The sequence below is a fragment of the Parasteatoda tepidariorum genome, chromosome 5 (genome assembly GCF_982258835.1).
Source record: "Parasteatoda tepidariorum strain Cologne lab strain chromosome 5, Ptep-v5.0, whole genome shotgun sequence".
NCBI lineage: Eukaryota > Metazoa > Arthropoda > Arachnida > Araneae > Theridiidae > Parasteatoda > Parasteatoda tepidariorum.
The window spans coordinates 61,806,415-61,829,934 of NC_141759.1; the positions used below are offsets into that span (position 1 = coordinate 61,806,415).

At 27.0% G+C, this 23,520-nt stretch overlaps 1 protein-coding gene across 2 annotated transcripts; it reads left to right on the forward strand.

The window, feature by feature from the left end:
• Positions 1-1,787: 1,787 nt before the first annotated feature.
• LOC107440444 (membralin) lies at positions 1,788-23,202 on the forward strand. Of its 2 annotated transcripts, none has more exons than XM_087164072.1 (11): positions 1,788-1,920; positions 4,948-5,172; positions 6,747-7,146; positions 8,521-8,628; positions 10,678-10,800; positions 13,068-13,168; positions 15,594-15,651; positions 16,414-16,497; positions 18,082-18,214; positions 20,151-20,250; positions 21,335-23,202. In XM_087164072.1, exons 2-11 carry the CDS (start codon positions 4,975-4,977, stop codon positions 22,082-22,084), a joined length of 2,055 nt encoding a protein of 684 aa, XP_087020198.1. In that variant the 5' UTR covers positions 1,788-1,920; positions 4,948-4,974; the 3' UTR covers positions 22,085-23,202. The 2 variants fall into 2 exon arrangements, with proteins under 2 accessions (XP_087020198.1, XP_087020199.1); XM_087164073.1 differs by having other exon boundaries at positions 1,868-2,036.
• Positions 23,203-23,520: the final 318 nt, after the last annotated feature.

Consider the following 23,520-nt stretch of genomic DNA (forward strand, 5'->3'; position numbering starts at 1 on the left):
TCTAATATACCAGAATATTTTGTTTCCGACAGAATCAAAATCGATGAAACAAGTTGGGTGGTTGTTCAGTGTTACGGACGGAACTTTTCCACTTTGTGACCCCATTAAGATCAAGTAGAACACAAAGACTATTTTCCTTTAGAGAAGGGTAAACGATGTGAAAAGGGAGTGAGGAGGGTACACTTTTTGTTTTTTGAAAACTTTTCGTTTATGGCAAATTTTATGCAGATAATTACATATAAATATAAAAAATAAATATGAGTATATTCCTTAAACTTAAAATATACGAACAATTTTCTAAAAACAAAAAATGCGCCTCCCCTTACGCTGCGCATATGTAATAAATTACCACACCTCCAAGAAACTAATTCCACAAAATTATAAATTTAGATAGACACAACCATGTAACACAACCATGTTTCAGTCACTTAATATTTTTCCTAAATAATAAATATAAATTTTTTAAATAAATGTGTATATCAAATTAGTTTTCCTAAATAAAAAAAAAAACTAATTTTCTGCTTATATATTTATGTATTGACAAAATTTCTAAAATTTTTTGATCCAAAAAATTAATAAAAAAATGTATTTGAAAGTACTAAAACAAGTTAATAAATAAATGCTAGAATAATTCGTTTCTTTTTCTTATAAATTATAAGTTTCAATTAATATTTTCCCCAAAGAATAAATATAAGATTTCTGAAATGATTAATGTGAGTAAATTTAACTCCAAGTCATTATGTCTTGTTAATTATGCTGTTAATTGTAGCAAGCATAAATACATTATGCGTGCTACAATCAAAAGCATAAATGAGAATGGATTTTATATCTTATTTTTAGATTTCTCTTCAGCTTATATTTAAATTTTTTCTATTATCAACGTAAACAGTTTATTATTGTATGTATGCAGGGACCGAGGGTACACGGTATAGGTCCTCGTTAAACTGTTCTGCCGTAAAGTACTCTACTTAGCACGCAAGTTGTCATACTACCAAAGCAGCGGAGTCATCCCCTCTGCAATTGATAAAAATTGCAATGGCATGTCTTCCTATCTTTCTTAGAGATGTTTTCCAGACTGTCGCCAATGGCCCATTGTGCTGCTCTAGTGTGACATAAATAAAATTCCTATCTACCTGTCGCCTCTCAAAATTCGCATTTGGGTCCCGCAGTGGATTGATCGTTAAGACACGGTTCCCAGCAGATCACCGAAGTCAAGCATTACTGGCTGCGGTCAGTGTGCGGGTGGGTGACCACTTGGATTAGTCTGCGTAGGGACCGAGGGTGTGCTGTATTGGTTCTCGTTAAACTGTTCTACCGTTAAGTGCTCGACTTCGCGTGCAGGTCGTCGGGCTACCGAAGCGGGGGTTGCCATCCCCTATACAAAGGATCAAAATTGTGATGGCATGTCTTCGGATTATCCACAGGGATGTTTCCCAGACCGTCGCCAATGGCCCATTATGCAGCTCAAGTGCGACGTAAATTAACAACAACAACCAAACTCGCATTTGCGATTTTTTAGCATATACCATAAATGCACCTTTTACCTTTTAAAGGCCATTCTCACTGTATTGAAGAAAATAAACCATAAATGCAAATTCGGAGATGCGAGAAAAGGATTGAAGAATTTTTAGCTGGATTCCACCAATATACCAATCAAGTCCTCATTCGCAACTACAAATTCGCATACGCGAATATTTTTTATCCAGTGGGAACAATTCCTTGCGCGTCTGAAATATTGCATACAGTGTGAATGTCCTCTTAGGGATATACTGATTCGTTGAAAGTGAGAGATCATTCGTCGTTTTACCCAATTAAATTGATCTGTCTGAATGGAAATGAAATCGAAGGTAAATCGTAAATCGTCTGCACCACACCAAACTCATATAGTGGTATAAAGTAATAAACAAATGCGTAATTGAGGTATTTATTAAAAAACTGTTAATTACCTATTTTGTTTTTTTTTGCATTGCATCAAGTAATTACACCGTATATTGTCAAAATATGCTTTTTGAAACATTGTTTCAAAATTCGTTCTAGTAAGTAATTTTTAAGAAAATTGAAAATTAAAATACATTTGGGCACCCTTCACCTGAATAATTAATTCTATTACGATATTTACCCTAATAATTTAGTCATTCATTCCATTGATGGATAGTTAATGTTTTGTGGAGGGATTTGAAAAATTAAAATTAATTTCTGTGAATTGATCTTATATATATTATTCTCCCCAGTAAATTTCATATTTTATGCTCATCATAGATTCTCACTACACTTCCTTATCGTTTTATAAAATATTCTATTAAGAATGCGTGATTTAAAATGTAAGAGTTTAAATGCTTTGAAGAATGAATTTGGGAAAAAAGTAATCAATGACTCTCAGTTAAATTGTAGAAATATTTTGAAAAAATAATTTATGTATTACTTATTTTTAAGTTTCTCATACTACATCCTTTGGTGTGCAAAAGACATTTGATAAGCAGTTTTTATAACTTGCTGATTAGCTAATAAACAATATACAACGTGAAAATTTAGCATATTATATAATTTCAATTTACTCTTAAATACACTTACATTAATTAATGCAAAAAGTATAATTTTAATTGATCTATTTAATGTACTACTAATAAAAGTTTAATTCTCAAACTTTCTGCATTATTAACTAATGGAGTTCACATTTATTATATAGTATTTTGGTATCTCATATGCAAAGAAAGGGAAATTGGAACTCATATCTACAAAACAATGAGATGTTTTTTAAATTTTTTTATGTTATGGACTCTTATTAATCTGGCAAGACTCTTATTAATATGGAAAGTTTGAATAATAACTTAATCTTTAAAAGTTCTGAATTTGTCCTTGTCTATATATGAATGCAAGTATTGTATAGCATATTGGTTCTCCTTAGAATGATATATGAGAATTAATTATTTTATAGAATGCTTAGAAAATGAGTGAATTATGAATCAGTTTAAGTATATTTGATTTTAAAAACTCATTATTTTATTATGTAGGGGCTTTTGTTTTCTCTTTTTCACTTTGTTCCTCTATGATGAAAAAAAAATGATTATTTCTTTAGTTATGAATATGTTAGAAAACAATTATCTAGATGCTAAAATTCTTGAAATTTGGTTTAAGTTACTAAGATACATGGATGATGTGAGAATATTTGGTACACTATGATCTACATTATGACATTTTTAAAAAATTTGAAATTAATATTTGGCATAATGTGGTTTTATTGATTAATCTTTGAAGGTTGTATTTTCATAATAATTTTATCAATATTTTTATTTACAAAATTAATATTAATTCATTAAGTTAACTGTGGCTGTTACATTTATATTATTATTGTTAATTGAAATATATATATATATTATATTTGACCAAAATTATTCTAAATATGGTAATTAAGGAGTTGCTAAAAATATTAAATAAAATTTATAAGTTTATTTTAAACATGGAATTAAAATGACATTTGTTATTGGTAACCTTATTTAGCTATAAATTTATGATTAAAATGTTAAAGTGGTACTGCTGATTCTAAAATTGAAAAAAATGAAAGAAGAAAAAAAGGAACTTCATTTTGCCGGTGTAAGTGATAAAGTTGCTAATCTAAAGTTACCTGGTGTATGTAAATTTACATTTTTTTAGTGATATCTATTTTTTAAAAAACTAAATAAATGAAATAAATGAATTTAAATGTGCTGGCAAAATGGAAAAGTACCGAAAATATAAACCAAGAAAGTAATAATAATTGGACAAGAGACTTTTTTAATAATGAAAATAAGAAATTTGAAAATAATTAATCCTACCTGAGGCTTTCCATTGTTATCTTTGAGATCTATGCTTTTATTTATTTATTATCTATTGTACAGCAAGTGGTCACCTATAGAGCAAGGCTGGACACCCTGTTTAGATTTCCAAAATGGAATCAATGACCTAGTGCAAGACCAATTGCCATTAGTCATACACAGTGGCAGTGATATATAATAGAAAATCAATTGGCTAGTGTCCACTTAGAATTTGTTGTTTTTTTTAAGTTCGACAATAGATATACTTTAATTTTACAATTGCATGTTTATTTTATGTTTGAAAAATAAGTTTTTAGAAATCAGTTCATGGATCATTTGAAAAGTTTTCGTAGGTCAGTCCCAGACCCACTTGTCATAAGTTCACTTCTGCTGATCAAGGGGGTTCAAAGCATATTCTTGAGTTTTGGCATTTTGACTTATAAACAGGATTGGCAAAAAACCAAAAAACCATTTTTTGGTTTTTTCCCAAAAATCAAAAAACAACCAGTTTTTTGGGAAAAAACCATGGTTTAAACCAATTGATTTAAACCATGCCAACCATGCTTAAAAACATTAAAAAAAATTGTTTTAAAAATTGAAGCTGCAGGATTAATGCTTGTAATGACTTTCTTAGAACTTAGAAAATGATAAGCACTTAATTTGAAATTATTGTCGTGGGAGTGAAAAAATTTTCACATAATTTTAGATGTTATATAAAGTTCTGTTATTCTATCTCATGTATCACAAATTGCAAATGAGACGTTTCGTTATGTGCAATGTTATAAATAAAGGATCACTGTAAAAGATGAAAATTTTCCCAACATTTTAATTTTTGGGAGGGGGAAAGGAAATAGATTATTCTTTACTTCTACTTTTGTGCTAGGCTCAATCATAAAAATAATTTTGATGTTTTGTCATCACTTATATGGTAATCAAATCAGTTTCTTATTTAATAAAAAGAGGAAAAGTTGAACTTTAAAAAAAGGCCTCTCAAAGCATTCATTTGTGTTTTCCGACAGCTTTCAAAATTGGATGCCTTGACTAATTTGTTTTGTTTTTAAACGTAAAAAATCTTGTCAAGAATTTTAATAATCTTATTCAAAATATCAACTTTTGTAAATTGCATAATTTTTATATAGATGTATTTTTGTTTTAGGGTATTGTTCAAAACTTTATTGTAGTAATGCCACGCCACATTGTACAAGTGAGGTTCAATATACCACAGGGTTTTCGAAATATTAATAACAATAATGCTGATGCACGCTATATTTTTGGAAGAAATCAGCTGTACCGTATCGCTTTTATGCGTTTCACATTGGTTTATGCAAGGCTGTTTCCTGAAACTCTAAGAAGGATAATCGAGTTTATTTTATTAATATCAGTATGTATTTTTAAATATCTATTCCTTTTCAAAGTTTATGCATGTATATATGAATAATGAATTTCAGCTGAATAATCTGTATTGGAAGTATTCAGTATAGTTTATCTATGAACTTAAAAATTTTTTTTTAAATGTTTTTATTCCTTTAAAATCAATTTTATTAAATTTATTTAATGAATTATATTTTGTTTGAAGCTATTATAAAAATGTAGACATTTAAATGCATTATCAAGGTGAAAGCAGATGTAACTTTTGCTTTATGAATGTTGTAATTGAATAGCAATAAACAAAAAAAAAATTTTTCTTCTGAACAAGTCACAATAGGAAAGCTCACCTAGCTGCGTACAATGACATTTCCGGGCATGAGTTCCTAAGCAATTTTAATTCTGATGATGTGCCGTAACTCCCCTAGAAAGTTTTTGCAATATTTCAGTGACCCCTTTTATATCTAACAACTTTAAACTTGACTTTTTTACAATAAAAAGATTAAAAATGTCATTTAAAAAAACTGTAGCTTGTAAAGAAAAACTGATTGCAGATTTGAAATCAGTGATACAAAAATATCTCAGATTTGTCAAACAATCTTTTCCTCAGTGTAATGTTTTAATTTTAGCTGTATGACTTGCTTGCATTTTCTATTGATATCTGATGTGATCTATTAAACAAACAGTTCATAATTTACTTCTAAAATTTATAGATAAATGCAATTTTAATTTCAGAAAAATTATTTTGTTTCTTGAGAAATTGTAAAATAAAAATTGTGTCTTTGTTGTTTTTATCTTGTGAAAAAAATTAGGTTTAAAGTATCTAAAAAAAATCTTTTATTTATCGTGACATTTGTGTCTACCTGCCACAAGAATTTTTTTTTTTTTTTGATACAAAACTTGTTTCTTACCTGATGCAATTTTGTATAAAAGTTAGATTTTTTTGAGGGAAAAGTTTATAAAATTTTTTAAGAGTGAGACCCTCACATTTGATATACTCTTACAAAAATAAGAGAAACTTTTGATGGGGATAAAAAAGGTGTATGTGTCAAAATTACATTTGGATAAAGTGAATATTTTTTTTCTTGTTTCCTACTTTTTTTTCTTTAAAATTTTATTTTGAATTTGTACCCTTCTTATCTACGCTATTCCTCATGGGCGAGCAGTCTCGTTTTATACCATCTTAATAATGCAAATACCATTTGACCTTTTTAATACGGCATATCTTTTGTTAAGATCTATCTAAGTTTTGAAATGATTTGCTCCCTTGAAAGTAATATTTTATATAAAATAATAAAAAATATTGTCTAATTAATTGTGGTTTATTGAAAAAATGGAGCAAATATCTCATTATTTTTTCTTTAAAAATGGTTTAAGATTTTATTTTATTTTCACAACAAAAGTTTAGTTCTGTCAAAAACGAAACAAGTACTAATTAGCTATTAATGCAAACGTCTGATTCTAAAATTTATTTTAAATTTAAAGATGCTACTCTATGTTTCAACTCATGCTATCTTATTTATACATTATTACGTTTAATGACAGATAAATTATAAACTCTATTCTTACATTTCTTTGTTTTTCTTGCAGGCATTATTTTCATTCCTATCTTTGATATACATTCATGTAGTATTTGTTCACTTACCTGTAACATGTTTGGATCGCTACCACAAAGAATGGGAAAGTGCAAAAATTCTAAGAGTCGAACTGCTCCGTAAGAATGGGATCCATAATTATTCCCTTTATGATTCTTATTATAAAGAACATGCTATGAGGTTACTGGATGCTGGTGTAAAACCCTGCCCTAGAGTACAGTACCTACAAAATGATCTGAATAATGACAGCACAGAATCAAACTCAGATCATTCTTATAAAGAAGAGTCACTTGACGTTTCAGATCTTCTAAAGTGCAAGTTGAATGAAACAAATGATGAGAAAAGCTTTTTGGATAAAGTTGCTGAAGAAATACATGCAGCGTTTAATATGGAACGTAAGTTTGAAATTGAATTTAATTTTAAATTTACACTTGTTTAGTTTTAAACACAAGTTCATTCTAGTGTCCATGTTTTCTATTAATGACTTTATTGCAGAATATACTTCAATAAGAATTTAAAAACTTAGAAAATAATTAATAATAATCTCAATATTTATGTTTAGATATACTTTAAAAGTACCATTTTAAATAATTGATTATTGATAAAAATTACATTAAAAATTAATAAATTGGTTTTGGGTGGTCATTTTCAATTGAAAAATTCAAAGAAAACCTAGAAAGCTTTTAATTTGAAATTTGAACCTAGAGCATCTCATAGAATAAGAATCTAGATTATCTTGCTTTTAATTGAAAGGAAGCCTGTGATATTTCCCATTTATTATGCACTGCCATCAAAAGATATTGTGGTTTAAACACTTTTTTTTAAATTAAATGATTTTTTCTTAAATGCATTTTGTTTTGAAAACTTAAAAATGTTTGATTTTTATTTTTGGAGTGATTTTTATGGGGATGATTGTAAAAAAAAAAGAAGGAAAAAAACAAAACAAGTTTTGGTAAAGTTTACTGTAAAGAATGGTTTAGTTGTTAATTTCATGGTGACTGATATTACATTTTGATGGGTTTTCTTTTTACTTTCTTCGTTGATTGATTGATTTAATATATATATATATTTATAAAAATATTTGGAATGTTTTTTAATAGCCTAATATTATTTGGCATGTAAGAAAATGGGATTAAAACTATAAATACTCTATGTAGATAGAATGCAACATAAACTGACATGAAGTAAAACATCATATATTTATTTTGAAATTTTCCCTCTTCTATACTAAATAATCTGATTATTTTTAAAAATTAATTGAAAAAAATTTAAATTACCAGGAAACATTGAAAGTAGTACACATGAATTGGCATAATGAAAGTGTAAAATAGAGAAAAACTCTTGCCTCTGATGTTATAATTTTTAGGTGACTGATGTTACGTATACAAACTATTTTGAAATTTTAATGAAGTTTTTTAAAAATTATTACTATTACAAAATAGTTTAAAATGACAAATTTTGATTTTATATCTAAAATAGCTGAAAAACAGTTAAAAAATGTTAATGAAGTAATTGTATTAAATGTTTATTTTTCTTTTGTTATGTTGTCCTTTGTATCATGGAATCGCCCTTGTGAGTAATAATAGAAGAGTCATTGTAATTAGGCGGTGTTAAAGACCATAGACTGTGATATATTATAATATATCAAGATTTTAAAAAATTTTACTACTAGTTTACAATAAATAATGTAGATGTATTTTACAGATTTTTATCTTATTTTTATAGTTTAAATTAAATATCTTTAATATGATGAAAATGAACATTTATAGCCATTGAAGAACTAAATATCATAGAATATTCTCTGGAATATGGATTTCTGCGTCTATCACCTGCTATGAGAAAAAGCTTGAATCTTACTGTTTTGTTTGTTGCATTAGGTGAGTATAGTTTTGTTTTTGTATTTAATTTGTATAATAGTTTCTTTTGAAATGTTAAATTTAGATTAAACCTATCCAAAACAGAAAAAATTTCTAAATCTGGATTTAAAAAATGTAATATTTTAATGCTGTCTGTCTACTCTTATATCTGTCTAAATATGAGACCTAAGCTTTTCATTAAAAACATGCGATTAAATATAATAGGCAGCTTTCTTTTTTTTTGGTAATATCAAGCAGTGTTTTTAATATTCAATACAATAATATAAGTCAGGGGTCTGTCCAGGCCGAATTTACTACCGTTTAGCGGTACCTTCACAAATTCAACTTTAGGAAAAACGGTAGTTTCACAAATTCAATTTTGGAAAAACGGTAGTTTCACAAAATACTTTTTCTTAAAGTTTCATTTTTGTATCCCTTAAGAAACGATAAATCCATATTTTTGTGTTGATTTCTTAATATAATTTTTAATTTTTCACAAATTACGTCTAAATTTTCACAAAATAGGTACCTGTCAGAAAAACCTAGACAGACCCCTGTAAGTACAATACTTCAATAATCACTTCATTAATTTACCATTTAACTTTGCTAATCTTTAACCAAGTTATCTTAGTAAATTACAAATAAAAAAAATTCAAATTATCAATACTTTCTAGGTTCATATTATTATCAATAGGTTTTACTAAATCATAAACTAATTTCAAATAGCATATATTAATTTTATTATAGTTTCATTGACTCTAAACCTAATTAATTGCTATTGAAAAATTGGTACTATTCTGTGTCAGGGGCTGTAAATCTTAAATCCTGATCCCAATCTTGAATTATTAATTTATTGAGAAGGCATGAAAGTTTCAAAAGCTTCCAACATTGCAGAAAGTAATGCCAGTTTTCTAATTAGTTCCTTGTCACATAAATTAACTTACATATGATTTGAATCAATAATAATTTGGCGATTTTTACAGCCTTCAAAATGAGTAGTACTGTAATATTATGGTCATACCAAATATCTTTGTGCACACTTTCTGCATTCTATAATTTATTGTACGCCATATAATTGATAAGGTGCATCTTTAAGATAATGCAAAAGTTGCTACTTTCTGTTGCCCTTCTTGAAAACGCTGTCGCAATTATTGTATAGTTCATAGCAATGTTTAGATTATTATATTTTTTTTTTTTTAAAAAAAAGTCTACACATAATTTTCTTCTTAAAATGATTTTAATTTTTAAGAATAATGATGAATTAAGAAAAATTAAGAATTGATTTAATCATTTTGGTAATACTTTAATAAGATCATAGAATTATAAATTTGTTGAAAATATTTAAAATGTAGTGTAGAATAATAAGTAGTTTTCATTACATTTGACATATCAATAGATTACATTACAGAACATTAAGCATATCAATTTGATATTCCATAGAATTTGATAAAAAAAAGTAAAAATAAAAATCAGCAATATTCAATTTAAAATGAATGGTTGCGCATGAATGGTAATTTTAATAAAAGGATAGTATTTATATCTTATTTTTTACTTATTTTTTGTGTATTGGATTGCAATATTAATTGTTAAACCTTAAAAGTAACAAGAATATGTGTCCGTTGCCCTCATATTTTTGTTCAGTTATAAAGGTATTACTTTACATTGTTAATAATGTTAGAATAAAGGTTTAAAAAAAAAACTTAGTAATACCTTTCATAATCCATTTTAAATATATATTTTTTTGTGAAGAACGGTGGTATTTTAACTATAAAAAATATAAATACTTTATGATGAATGTAAAGTAACACCAGATGTGTCAGTTGCCTTCATATTTTTGTTCAATTATAAAGGTATTACTTTACATTGTTAGAATAACGGTTTGGAGAAGTCTTAGAAATGCCTTTCATAATCCACTTTAAATATATATTTTTTGTGTGAAAAAAGATGGAATAGGAGAAAGATGGAAATATATATATATACAATATGATGAATGTAATGTAACACCAGAAATAGTTGTTAAAAATTTCAAACATATTTCTGAAATATTATCCTAAAATTTGAAAATTTCAGATCCAAATGAAGATACATGTTTTGGTGGAGTATTTCACAAGTTTATTTTAGACCAGTTTCTTGGTTATGATGAACTTTTAATATCTAGTGTGAGGCATCTCGCAGAAAAAAGTAATTATAAAGGTAATGTGTGAAATATTTTCTTTTTTTTTTTTAGAACATTTTCTAATCCTTATAATGATCTATTTAAAATTTTCCAATATTTCTATTATGCATTTTTTTAAAAAATATGTATGTTGTTGATTGAAATACATTTTTAAATTACAGAATTTTGTGATCATAAACAATGTTGCCAATCACTATAATTTGAATGTGGTCTTAACCATTTTAACTAACTCTAATTTTTTTAAAAGAGGATTTGATTTTGTATCAAATTTTTAAACTGTAAATCTTTAAAATTTTATTATTCAGAAACTGTTCAACCAATTTTGTTCAAGTTTTGTGTTTTGTCATTTAAACTTACATTTCAAAAAAATGTGAAAATTTGTATAATTTACAATTAAAAGTTTTTAAAAACTATTATTGGATAAAATAATGAATTATTATGAAAAATTAGTTGTTTTATGGAAGTAATTTTGAATAAGCGAATTTTTTGATTTGTTTAAAAAGTACTCGAGATATGACAAAATAACATTAAAAGGTCCAATCTTTCTACCGCTTTCCTGATAAAACTATTAGAACCATTCTTTCAACATAGTGGCTATTCCCCAAATATTGTTAAAAATTAAAATCTGTTAAAAAAAGGGCATGTTTATTCAGCGAGAGTAGGTTTTTGTATCTGTTTTCATAACTTAAAATATCATCTGCTGAAATTAATTAGCATATTTAAGGTTAGACCCTTAAAACATTAAGAATGAGTTTCAGTAAGTGAAAATTCAATCTTTAGATCAAAAGTTCTTCTAGGTTCACATTCTTTTATGCACTGTACATTATTGTTAGAGAAGCATTTCTCTCAAATTTTTAGATTCAATTTCTGTTTGGATAATTTAATATTTTGACTTGTTTAGACAATTAATATGAATTGTGTTCTTTTTCAACCTGCGCTTATTTGCACCCTAATAAATTGTGCTCTAAGTATGAGGTATAAGAACTACCAATGACTTGTGTTAAGCAGAAAATGTTATTGTACTTAAAGAAAAATATGGAAAAAAAGGACTTTTGGATTGCTATATGTAAACCTATTGACCCATTTAATTTTTTTTCCTTTTTTTTTTGTATTCTATCAACTCTTAATTGCATTCAAAGCATACTTTAGTACAAATCAAACCAATGTATTAGAGCACTAAAAAAACATTGATAAGGCAGGCTGCCATTTGGGTACTATAAACAAGTATCATTATCAGTATTATATGGGAATGATTAAAAATTGAGTTGTAGTTTGTAATTTGAGTGAGTCATCTAGAAAAAATTGGTCCATTTACTAGAATTTTTTTTTTTTTTTATGTTACCCAGATATATTAAACAGGGTGGCCACCCACCTGGAAAACCTTGAAAACCTGGAACTATCAGGGAATTTTTTTATACTGGAAAAAACCTGGAAAAATCTGGGATTTTTTAAGGAAAAGCTGGAATTTTTTCTTTGATTTTTCTTAATTTTACTAATTTAAATTATTTACTAATTTTCTTAATTAAAATTATTTTACCAACTGTTATACCCACTTTTAGACGAAAATGTATTGCCAAACAGCTGAAATACCATCAACTTAGCAATACTTCGCTTACATCAAAATTTGGTTCATTATAACTCTGTTAAACTCCCTTGGTTTCTTAAAGAGTAGAGAACCTTTCCAGGTCACCTCATTCCCAGCAGGTGACTTGGCTAACACTCTATCCCATAAGTCAAAGATGATAAAATAACATTAAAAAAATAATATTTTAAATAAAATACTTTATAATATTGACACTTTTCTTGTATCCATCCTAAATTTTATGAGGGAAAAAAAGCACATTAACCTGGAAATTTTAGGATTTTTACCTGGAAAAATCAGGGAAATTCAAAACCTGATTTGAGTGGCCACCCTGTTAAAATTGATGAAAATTTGAAGGTAGTTTAGGGTTAGGTAGTTATGTTGGGTAGCATTATTTTGCACATTGATTTCACTCACATAGCTAGTGATTTATCATATTTTAAAAATATTCATTGTGCTGTTTTTTTGTTGTTATAAGTATATCAATCTTTAATATACATTAATACTTGCAAAAATAACTTAATTAAGAAATTATTTAAAAACATCTTTCATTAATACTTTATCCATTCAGTAACTGAAGTTACAAAATAATATTAGCAAATAAGATTTCAATAAATTAAAATAAAGCTTTTTTTGTATTATATTCTTTTAAAAGAAACAAATTTAAAAATCTTAAGTATTTGTATTGGAATTTTTATTCAGGTTATGTGCGAAATGTAGGAAAGGAAGTAGAATATATATTTGTAAATGATAATGGCTGGCTCCATTCCTATCTTGTTGCTGCTATTATTATGCCAGTAACAGTAAGTAAATTTCTTTCTTTTAAGTAAACATAAAATTAAAGTCCAGAAATACAAAAAATGATTTTACCTTATAGTTAAAGGTTAAAAAGTTTTTAAGCTATCTTGAATGAAATTCAGAATTTTAACTTAATATTTTATGCTGTCTAAATTTGAGATTGTCTATTGAGATGGCAGAATTGAATCTTTTGCATCTTCTGCAACTAATCCAAATTTTGGGGATGGCAGAAGATATTAAGATATAATTCTGAAATTTTGTGCATATATTCTTGTTGAGCAATTGGAACTTATAAGCCCTACCACAAACCAATCAACTGAACCTGTGATTCCTCCCTTTTTTTCTTTTAAGCTTTTCTAGTTGAATTTTCACATGTTTTTGTCCAATGAGGTAACAAAAAAGATCAATTTAGAATTAGAGTTATAAGATTTTGCATGCATCTTAATGGTGGTAGATGAAAAGAAATTTTTTCTCATTATTACTAAAAGAATAAAAACATATCGACTTTTTCAACAAAGAAATTTTTTTTTTTATGAAAGCTGTAGCAAAATGCTAAAATGCAATTTTTTATTAAATGTTGACATTGCTACTTTTTTTTTTAATGATTGTAAGTGAAGTAAAAGTATATATTGATGTGATTTAACATCATAAGGTATTTTTTAGCTAGATTGTCTACGATCAATATAAAAATTATTAAAAATATGTTAATGATGATGTGACAAACATTCAAAAATTTAATAATATTATGACAAAAAATTGAATAGATTAATATCTATTATCATTTTAAATATTAATCATATATGTTTGTTTTAAATTATTGTTAGGCTTTGTTTGAACTATTGATATTTTTCCTCCCTCTTATATTTTGAAATATGATAAAAACACAAATTAATAACTGAAATAACTTCTAAAAAATTTTATTTTTATTTTTTCTGGTTTAATTTGATAGTCTTTTAGAATTGTATGATAAATATTACACTGTTGTACAGTACAAAGTCCCCTATCCGGACGTCTGTTTACCAGAAGTTCTCTTTTCCGGACACTTTTTAACTATCAAAGTAAACAGAACTTTTTTCCTTTTTCAAAGAAAGTCTTTTTCTTTTCACGTTTACATTTTGTTAAAAAAAGTATGCAGAGATGATAATTCTCCACTTTTCCACTTTATGATCTTTAGCCACTTTGTGATTCTTGTTCGATTTCAATCCAATTTCCGCTAAAATATGAAGAAAAAAATGGTTATCACGGAAACAAAATCCGGCATTTTATTATAGTGTGAAAAAATTGCGTAGTTCTCATGTTTTGCACAAAGGGATTATTACTACCAAGAATCTCGCTCTAAATTTCAGAATACACACGAATTTCACATTTAAAAAAATTGCAAATTTAAGATGAATTCAACACGACTAAAACTTCTTTAAAAATGATTATTCAAAAGCTCGATTTGAAATTCGCAGATCGTAATAATATTACATCAAAAATGAGATCAAGAATTTAAAAACTATGTGGAAATCCAAAATTGTTGAAAATGTGATTGAAAAAACAATGTCGACAATGAAATCGCCGCAAATCGCGTGCATCAAAAAGTAAATTTTCAGGTGCACAATTCAAATTTTCCTGTATAAAAAACTATGTTAAAAAACTATGAAAAATCCTTGGTAATAATTGGCAAAAAAGCAATCGTGAATCCACATGGGATTACGGGTGAATCCTCAGTAAATGAATGTGAAATGAGTGGTTTGAAGATTGCAGAGCCAAATAATCTTGTATTAAAACATTGAAATTTTAAAAACCAAGTAAAAATTCGTTTTAATAACTACTGAATAAACAATCAACAAAACCAGACGAATACTTTGTGTAATCGTCGATAATCAAGTGCATTGAGCAATGATTACTGACTGAATGCCTGATTCGGAATTTGCGGTATGTTATAATGGCATATTAAAATATCAAGATTTAAAAATTCATGTGGAAGCATGTAACAAAAGCTGTGAAAATGCGCAACCAGCCAAATCACCTGGATTTATACATAGTTGATTGAAATTGACGTTAATTATCGTCTATTTGTTATTGTTATTGAATAAAGATGTTTGTTTACTTTAAAGACCTATTATCCAGAAAAATCTATTTTCCGAATTTGCTGAAGTCCCGACAATTCTGGATATGAGGCTTTTCACTGTATATATATTTTTTTACTTAGTAAATTAATAAATTTGAAAAATTATGTAATATATGTACCATGATGTGAATTAACTATTTCTTGCCATTAATTTAATTAGGTTACTTCAATACAAATAGTTTATTTACACAATTAGTGCAAGAATTTAAATATTTCATTTCTAATAATTTTACATTTTCCAAAATTATCAAGTCTTGCTATTTGTTGATTTATTTTATTTTTAACAATGTTAAATATTCACCATCCTTCTCTAGACATTTTCTGTCTCCTTGCTTTTGCGATTTGCTCACCAACAAATGTTTGTGGCTTGCAGTAAGTATATATTATCTTTTTTCACTATGCACTCATTTATTGTAGAGCATTTAAATTTGTTTATATCTCTTATTTGTTATTTACCTGTTTTTTAATTCTAATAATAAGAAATCATGAAAAAGTATTTAAACCTTAGACTTTTCATTTGAGTTTCATAAAGAATGAATTATTTTTATTTGTGAACTATTAGACCCCACCAAAATTTTCTTTGGTGCATATAGTAAATTTAGTACTAGAGTTTATAATGCATCCATTTAGTTAAACTGTATTAAGCATATATATTGAAACTATGCTCTATAGACTTCAAAAACTCTTATTCCTATTTTCGTAATTTCACATTAATTTTAAAATTTTCTCCTAAAGAATGTTATATAGTCATCTATTTTTGTCATCACTCGTAATAAATAAATTTTTGAATAATTTAATATAAAAGTAAAATCTTGTATTTTTATTATTCAAGCTCATTAAAATAAGGACATAATATGTAACAGAAAAGCAATTTTTGAATGTTATTTACTATTGTTTGGTAAAAAATTTTTTTTTCCTTCTGCATTCTTTGTCTTTTTTAAGGTCATTAGAATGAAATCTAATTTTTTATTATTCATAAGAAGGTATATTTTCAAACTAGTTTTGATTTTACCTATCAAATGTTATGTTAATAAAGTTTACAATGGTTCATTGATGAAGTGTATCACCTGGTATGAGAGAAAGCATGAATAATAAAGCACATATTGATATATTGTACATTGATTCATTTTTCAGCAAACATGTTTGATTTTATAAGATTCCAAGGCCAGCGCCGATACAATGGTAGCCCATTATTTACAGTAATCCTTGCTTTGTTTGGTAAATATTTCTTTTTAATATTGTTTCAATTTATAGGTTTAAAGTTGATCTAATTTGTCTAAAACTACTTACTGTTATTAACTTTATTAAATTTAAAATTTTTGATTTGACAGAGATATGTGAGAACAGTTACAAAATATTTAAATTTGTTTTTTAATATTGAAATTTTTTTCCCTTCATATAACTGCAATCTCTGTGGTAGAATTTTTTCAAGCATCCTGCGAAGAACTTCACTAGCACTAATATCTTTCTGCAATATACTTTTAATGATAACAAATATGCATGTTCTAATTAAAAAAAGTTTTATGTTTACAAAAGAACAGTTTTATAAGTTTGAGTAAGTTAATAAAACCTTTATGTTTACAAAAAAGAAATAAATATATATATATATATATATATAAATTTTTTTTCCTTCCAAATAGGATTTTTTAATTGAATATGTAATATTTTTTTATTCTAATATTCGGGGAGATATTCACATATTTTGTATGGGGAAAACACGCTAATTATTTCCTTTTTCGCATTTTGTAAATTATAGTCATATTTAAAAAAAAAAAGAAATTCAAACCCTTGAAATCCGTAACAGTAACTACAAAAAAAAAAAAAAAAAAGAGCAACAGTAAAATCTCACGAATCGGATTTTTTAAAAAGTGGATACTAAATGTGTATTTCGTTTCCAAATTTGGTTGTAATAAATAATATTGTATTTTAAACATCAGATTTTAAAAAACAATGCAGAAAACAATAGCAATAACTACAAGAAAAAAAATTGATAGAATCATTGCGTTAAAAATAAAATATTCAATTGCGCCATTCGAATTTTCCATATCATCAGAAATATATTGGCATATTTGAAAACCATGTGGATTTCAATATCAATAACTGCCAAAAATACAATCAATACATTACGTGGACTACATCAAAACATACTGCCGCGTAAATTAAGTGTGCCGAAAAGTGCTTATTTAAAATACGTGATTCAAATTTTACATGTAGAAATAATATCAACTGAGAAATAACAAGAATTTTAAAAACCCTGTGGAATTTGGTTCTACTAGTGATGAAAAGACAAAAAAAAAAAAAGAAAATTTATTGTCGTTAAACTGTTCTACTGTAAAGTGCTCTACTCCGCATGCAGGTCATCGGGCTACCAAAGCAGGGAAGCCATCCCCTTTGCAGAGGATCAAAATTGTGATGGCATGTTTTCAGATAATCCTTAGGGATGTTTCTCAGACCATAGAAAATCGCCCATTGTGCAGCTCTAGTGCGACGTAAATAAAGTACCTATTTACTTTTTCTTTCTTTAACTATCAAAACATCAATATAAATTACTTTGACGGCATGCTTTTTGTTTAGTTAGTGAATAATAGTGCTTCAAAAGCTAAGTTAACACAGTTTTTTGTTTAAATTATAATTTAAAAAATATTAAGAAATACTTCTAGTTGTAACTCCACCTTATTTCAATTACTTAGTTTGGCACTGATTTCAAAAAGTGTTTTTTTTAAATTTAGTGCTTAGCAAATAATCCAGTGCTATGAGTATTCAATTTTACAAGTATGATAGTTATTATCTTTAATTTCATAGGTATGATGGCTATAATTACAAGTTTCTTTCACAACTCAACACTCACTTTGAACATCACATTCATAGTTTGGTTGGCAGATTTTTATGATTCTATTTGTTGCCGAGCTCTTATACCTAAGAGACACTGGTACCGGTAAGGCATACTATGTTTATTGTGGGTATTTTTTTTAAAGAATTTTCTGAAGTGTCTGTGCTTTAGTTTTCAATATACATCAGTATTTTTTTTTTTAAATATAATTTACTGCAGTATAATTAAATGTTAGAATCTAACTGATATGTTATAAATGTATTCTTAAATAGTTATTTTAATTTTTTTTCTATGAAGTTTCTACGTAAGAAGGTGTTTTATTATTTTTGTTAAATTGCTATAATTATTTTGAAGATTATATAGTAAGTTAATTTATATAACTATGTAATGCATGAAATTATGTAAGCCAGCAGGGGACACAGACACAGCTGGAGGGGTTTACTCAAGCCAACCACCAAAGACTCTACTAGGATTACATTGCTTAGTTGCTGGTTTCAACACATAAATAATAATAATAATATTTATGTGTTAAATAGTACTGTTAATAATAATAGTAATGTGCTAGATAGACTGTAATATATAAATATTATTTTTCTGTATAAATTATTTCTTTTCCTCACAAGTTTTGAATTTCATTTGATAAATGTTTTTTACTTTTAAATAGCATTAAGGAGCTGCCCATAAATTATGTCACACATTATCCAATATTTCTGACTTTCTTTTCCTTTTTATTACATTTTACCATACTATATATTGTCACATGTCAAGTATGAACATATACTAACAGTCCAGGAACTAAGCACTACGTTTAAGATCATACTTGAAATTTTACTTTTAAACTTTGTCTTTAATAAGATTTGTGGCATAAGAATAATAATTATCATATGTGCACTTATTTTATTGAAAAATATTTAATTAACTGTTTTCAAAACAGTCACACTTTTTGAAATCCCTTCCTCCCCCAAGTGTGACATTATTTATGAATAATTTCTAATTTTAAATAGTTGTGATTCTTATTAATAGTTATTTTTCTCACTGCATCATTCTATTAATATGTAGATCATTTGCTACATAAACTAATTTGAGTTATTTTTTTTTTTAAAAGACCTCTTTACAACTTAATGCCCTCCAAAACATTTTCTGAATGACTGCTACTCAAAGGATATTAAATTATTAATTATTTTGAAGAATTTATTTTTATTCTGAAAGAGACAATGTTTTCTGCTGCCTTGCCAAAAAACATATATTGTGATCTATATTTTTTTTCTTAATAATTTTCAGTTTTTAAATTAAAAGCTGTTTGTTTTTTATTTTGAGAAAACAAAACAAAAACTTTTTGTTATAAAAAGTCAGTATTTTGCAGTACAGTCATACTTGCATGGATTGATTTGTTTACTTAATATAGATTTTAAAATCTTGTTTAAACTTTTGGATCAAGCTCACATTTCTTGTCAAATATGCTTTGTGTATCATTGAAATTCATCAGTTGTTTGTTGTTGCTGATCCCCTGGGTCTAGAGCCCTAGACCAAGTCCAGAAGATCACGTCGCATCAGCAAGTCATAGACAGTCTCTCCATCACTCATCAGTTGCCTCACAGAGGCACCAATGCAATCCAAAAGAAGCGATGGCCGAGCAATGACAATAGGCATAAGTCTTTCCTTTCGCTCTGAAGGTCAAACACTTTATATGGCCTGTCCTAAGTCTTGACAAAGCTGTTTGAGCAAATCTAGGACAAGTGCACTGCAGGGATAATCCGGGGCATTTGGCGGCATACCAATCATGATCTGGTGGGTGTTTCCACGCTGAATTTACTCAATATTGAGTAGGAATTCATCAGTTCCTAAGCATATAAGTTTTTTTTTATTATGCATATAAATACAATAATTTTCAGTATTTTTAGAGTTAATAACTATTTCAGGTGATGGGTTTACCATACAAAAAATTGAAAGCTTGTTTTAGTTACGAATGATGAATTTGTTTCAACTAATTATGTTAGTGGCGATGTTTTAATTACTAAAATAAAATTACATTTTCTTCTAGATTTTTCTTGTTGTATCATTATGTGTTTTATGCCTATAATCATCGTTTTAATGGATTGCATTGGCAACTCAATCTATTGACATCTTGGCTGTTTATATTGGTAAATATTCATTTAAAATTTTAAATACTTAGTCATATTTTGTCTTTGATTTTAGTGATAGTTTTATTTGAAGTTGAGGAATTTATTTTCTACGAATAATTTTTTTTATTACAGTAAATGCTATATTTAATAGTAATAACAACTTTGTGATTGACATTTTAAGAAAATTTAACTGTTTCTTAATTGAAGGCAGATAATCTTCTTATGGAAACTACTCTTATTATTATGATTATTTAAAATATCACAAAAAAAAAAAAAAAAATTAAAATAAAATCACTGTTTTTCAAGCTCTTGAAAATGTTATTTATAACTTAAATTTTTATTAATTAAATTGTGTATCATTAAAATAATAAAATTTGTGTGATATAAAGTATTGTGTGCTACTTAAATTTTCGATAATTATACTATGCTTTTATATTATTGTTTTAATTACAAAGTTAAATTAATTTATTCCTGTTATTAAATTAATTTTCTTTAATGAATATATACTCTGCATACAATATTAAAACAAGCATTTTAAAGTTTATATTTTTATACTTTATAACTGAAATATTTGTCTTTGTGTTCCATAACTATTCTTGATAATTTGGAACATACAAACATAACCATTACAATACAATATCCTTTACTCCTATTATATTCTACATACTGCAATACTTTATTTATGCACATACTCCTATATATATCCCATCATGAGAGCACGGAGTATGGAGGTTAAGGCTTCACGTTTTCGTGACTAACTGCATGATTGTGGCTCTGTGGTCAGCACTGCTCACATATATGTTTACATATTTTTATTTATATAACTTTTTTTTGAAATTTAAAAACTATAGTTCCATTTTTTTAAAATAAAAATTAATTCTGAAACTAGCCGTAGATATTATGTATTTTTAATTATGAGCTAATCAATTTTTTCCTGTTACTGTCGAAAATTCTCGACTTTTTTTCATCATTGTTGTTTTGCGTGTTACAACAACATTTTATTTAATTTTGCCCTTAACTTGCAATTTTTATAACATAAATCCTTCTTTTAAGACCACTTTTTAAAATTTTTTTAAATATTTAACTTTGTTTTATTTTGCAGCACTCTATGGTCTTTTTCTTCCACCACTATGAACTACCATATTACGTTCAAAGTTTTGTTCAGTTTCGGGAATCACATGTATTACGTCCTCCTCGTTCTCAACCTCAGACTCAGTCTGCTAGCACCAGCACCAATCAGCCAACTGAACCTGTGGTACCCCAATCAGATGAACAGCTAATCGATCATGAAGTCTCAAGCCCTGAAGAGAATGCAGAACCTAATCCTGAAAACGTTATTGAAAGTCTTGTTGACGACAGTAATCAGGGCCAGTCTGAAAGCAATCCTGCCTCAGTAGACTCTTCTGATGACTCGTCGCAAGAAATCCCAGCAGATGATCAATGCTTAAAGTGTAACCGTGATGAGATGTATCTTAGTGATGCGGTGAGCGTCTTATCTGAAAGTGGCTCTAAAGAGACAACTGAAAACTGTCCAGGGGATAAAATTTGTGTAGAAAATAACAAATGTGAAGCCTCTATATCAGGTTCTTCACAAAATCGTGGCTCTGCCTCATGTTCACTTAACAATCCTAGTCATTGTGAATTACCAAATGAAAATCAAAAGAAGCAAAGCTACTTAGACTCTGAGGAAGAACTTAGTGAACCTCAGCATTTTAACACCGAATCAGATGGTCAAAGTGAAACTGAGAAATCATGCTTTAGGCCAAATATAGAACATAGCACAGCTCCAATTGCTGATAATGTTACACCAGAGGAAAAGCATATAGAATCAAGTGAACATGATGATTGTTAAAAAGTTTGATGTTAATTAACTTTATTACATTTTGTTAAAGTTTAGAGACCACTAAGTGGAATCGAAAGCACTTATTATTTATTGGACTGAGTGTGAGAAGTTTTCCGATTTTGATTATTGCTTATTGATATTGGAATTTTTTCATTTACAGTTTAATTTTGCTGCTGTAAAGTTTTCCTTAATTTATATAGATTATTATTTCAAGACAGGTGACTTGTGCAAAACTATATTTAATTTCCTGGTGTATGAGCCCTTTGAATATCCATTCGGTGTTAATGTGGGCTCCATATGTTGTGATATCTGTTTGATGTTTGTGATTTTTAACTATGAGAGTTATGTGCTTTTTTATTCTAAAGAAGAAAAAAAACATCAATTTATAATGCTCTGGGTTTAATCATCGTTACATTGACAAAGCCAATGAAAAGTTTGATTTTATATTTCATTTTATATTATAAATAATTTTTTTTTTAAAAAATATTATTTTAAAATGTGAAAAATTATTAGATTTTAAATAATATCAGTAAAAATATTTGTTTTTACTGAATTTATTTAAAATGTTTCATTTAATGTTTGCTATCAGTTTTATGTAAAAAGAGGTAAAAGGGAACTTTTACTCAAATCATTAAAAAAATATGTTGTATTTTAAATCAAAATTTTTTTTAAGTGATATTATTACTTGCATTGAAAATATAATAATAAAAAATGTGCCAACTAAGTAATGAAACATAAATATAATAATTGAACAAAGTTGTTCTATTTAAAGTGTTGCTAGTGATAAAATGTTGCTCAAATTTTGTTTTATTATTTCTCCACGCTTTTATTATGATCTATTATTGTCTCAAATGTTTTCAAAATATTTTAGGTTCTGCAGGCTGCACTGAAAAATTGTTTTAAAATTTCAAATAATTTTCTTGAAATTTGATATTTTAAAATCATAACTTTTAATGATTTTATTACATGCTATATAGATTGTTTTTCCTTATAATTTTAGTTATTATCATGCATAACTAAAAAATTATAGTATTGTATCAAATTTATTTTGAGTTTCATTAGTGGTCAACACACATTTTAACTGTATTTACTGTTTTATTCTTATTAAATGCTTTATTGTTCTTATAGATTTTGTCTTTATTTTACTACTTTTTTGGAAATAACTCTCGTAATATTTAGTTTTTTGCATCTATATTTAGCTCTACTTTTAACTTTTTTGTATCTATATTTAACTCAAACCACTGATAATGGCTTTAGAGTTCCATAAGTGGAACTTTACAAATCCATTATATATTTTAGAATTCCTATATTCAAATGTAGTATGAAGTATTATAGGAGTTTGTGTGATTGGCAGAATGCTTAAGTTCGCTGAAAAGAAACAAGACAAAAATTTCTCTGCAGAATTATCATAGGGTGCACTAGAAAGATATCTTTATTCGTTGGAA

Bases quoted from the DNA above. Each gene is read 5' to 3' on its own strand.
- LOC107440444 (XM_087164072.1), top strand. From the start codon at position 4,975: ATGCCACGCCACATTGTACAAGTGAGGTTCAATATACCACAGGGTTTT. The intron at 8,629-10,677 runs GTGAGTATAGTT...TGAAAATTTCAG, and splicing joins TGTTTTGTTTGTTGCATTAG to ATCCAAATGAAGATACATGT. The intron at 18,215-20,150 runs GTAAGGCATACT...ATTTTCTTCTAG, and splicing joins CCTAAGAGACACTGGTACCG to ATTTTTCTTGTTGTATCATT.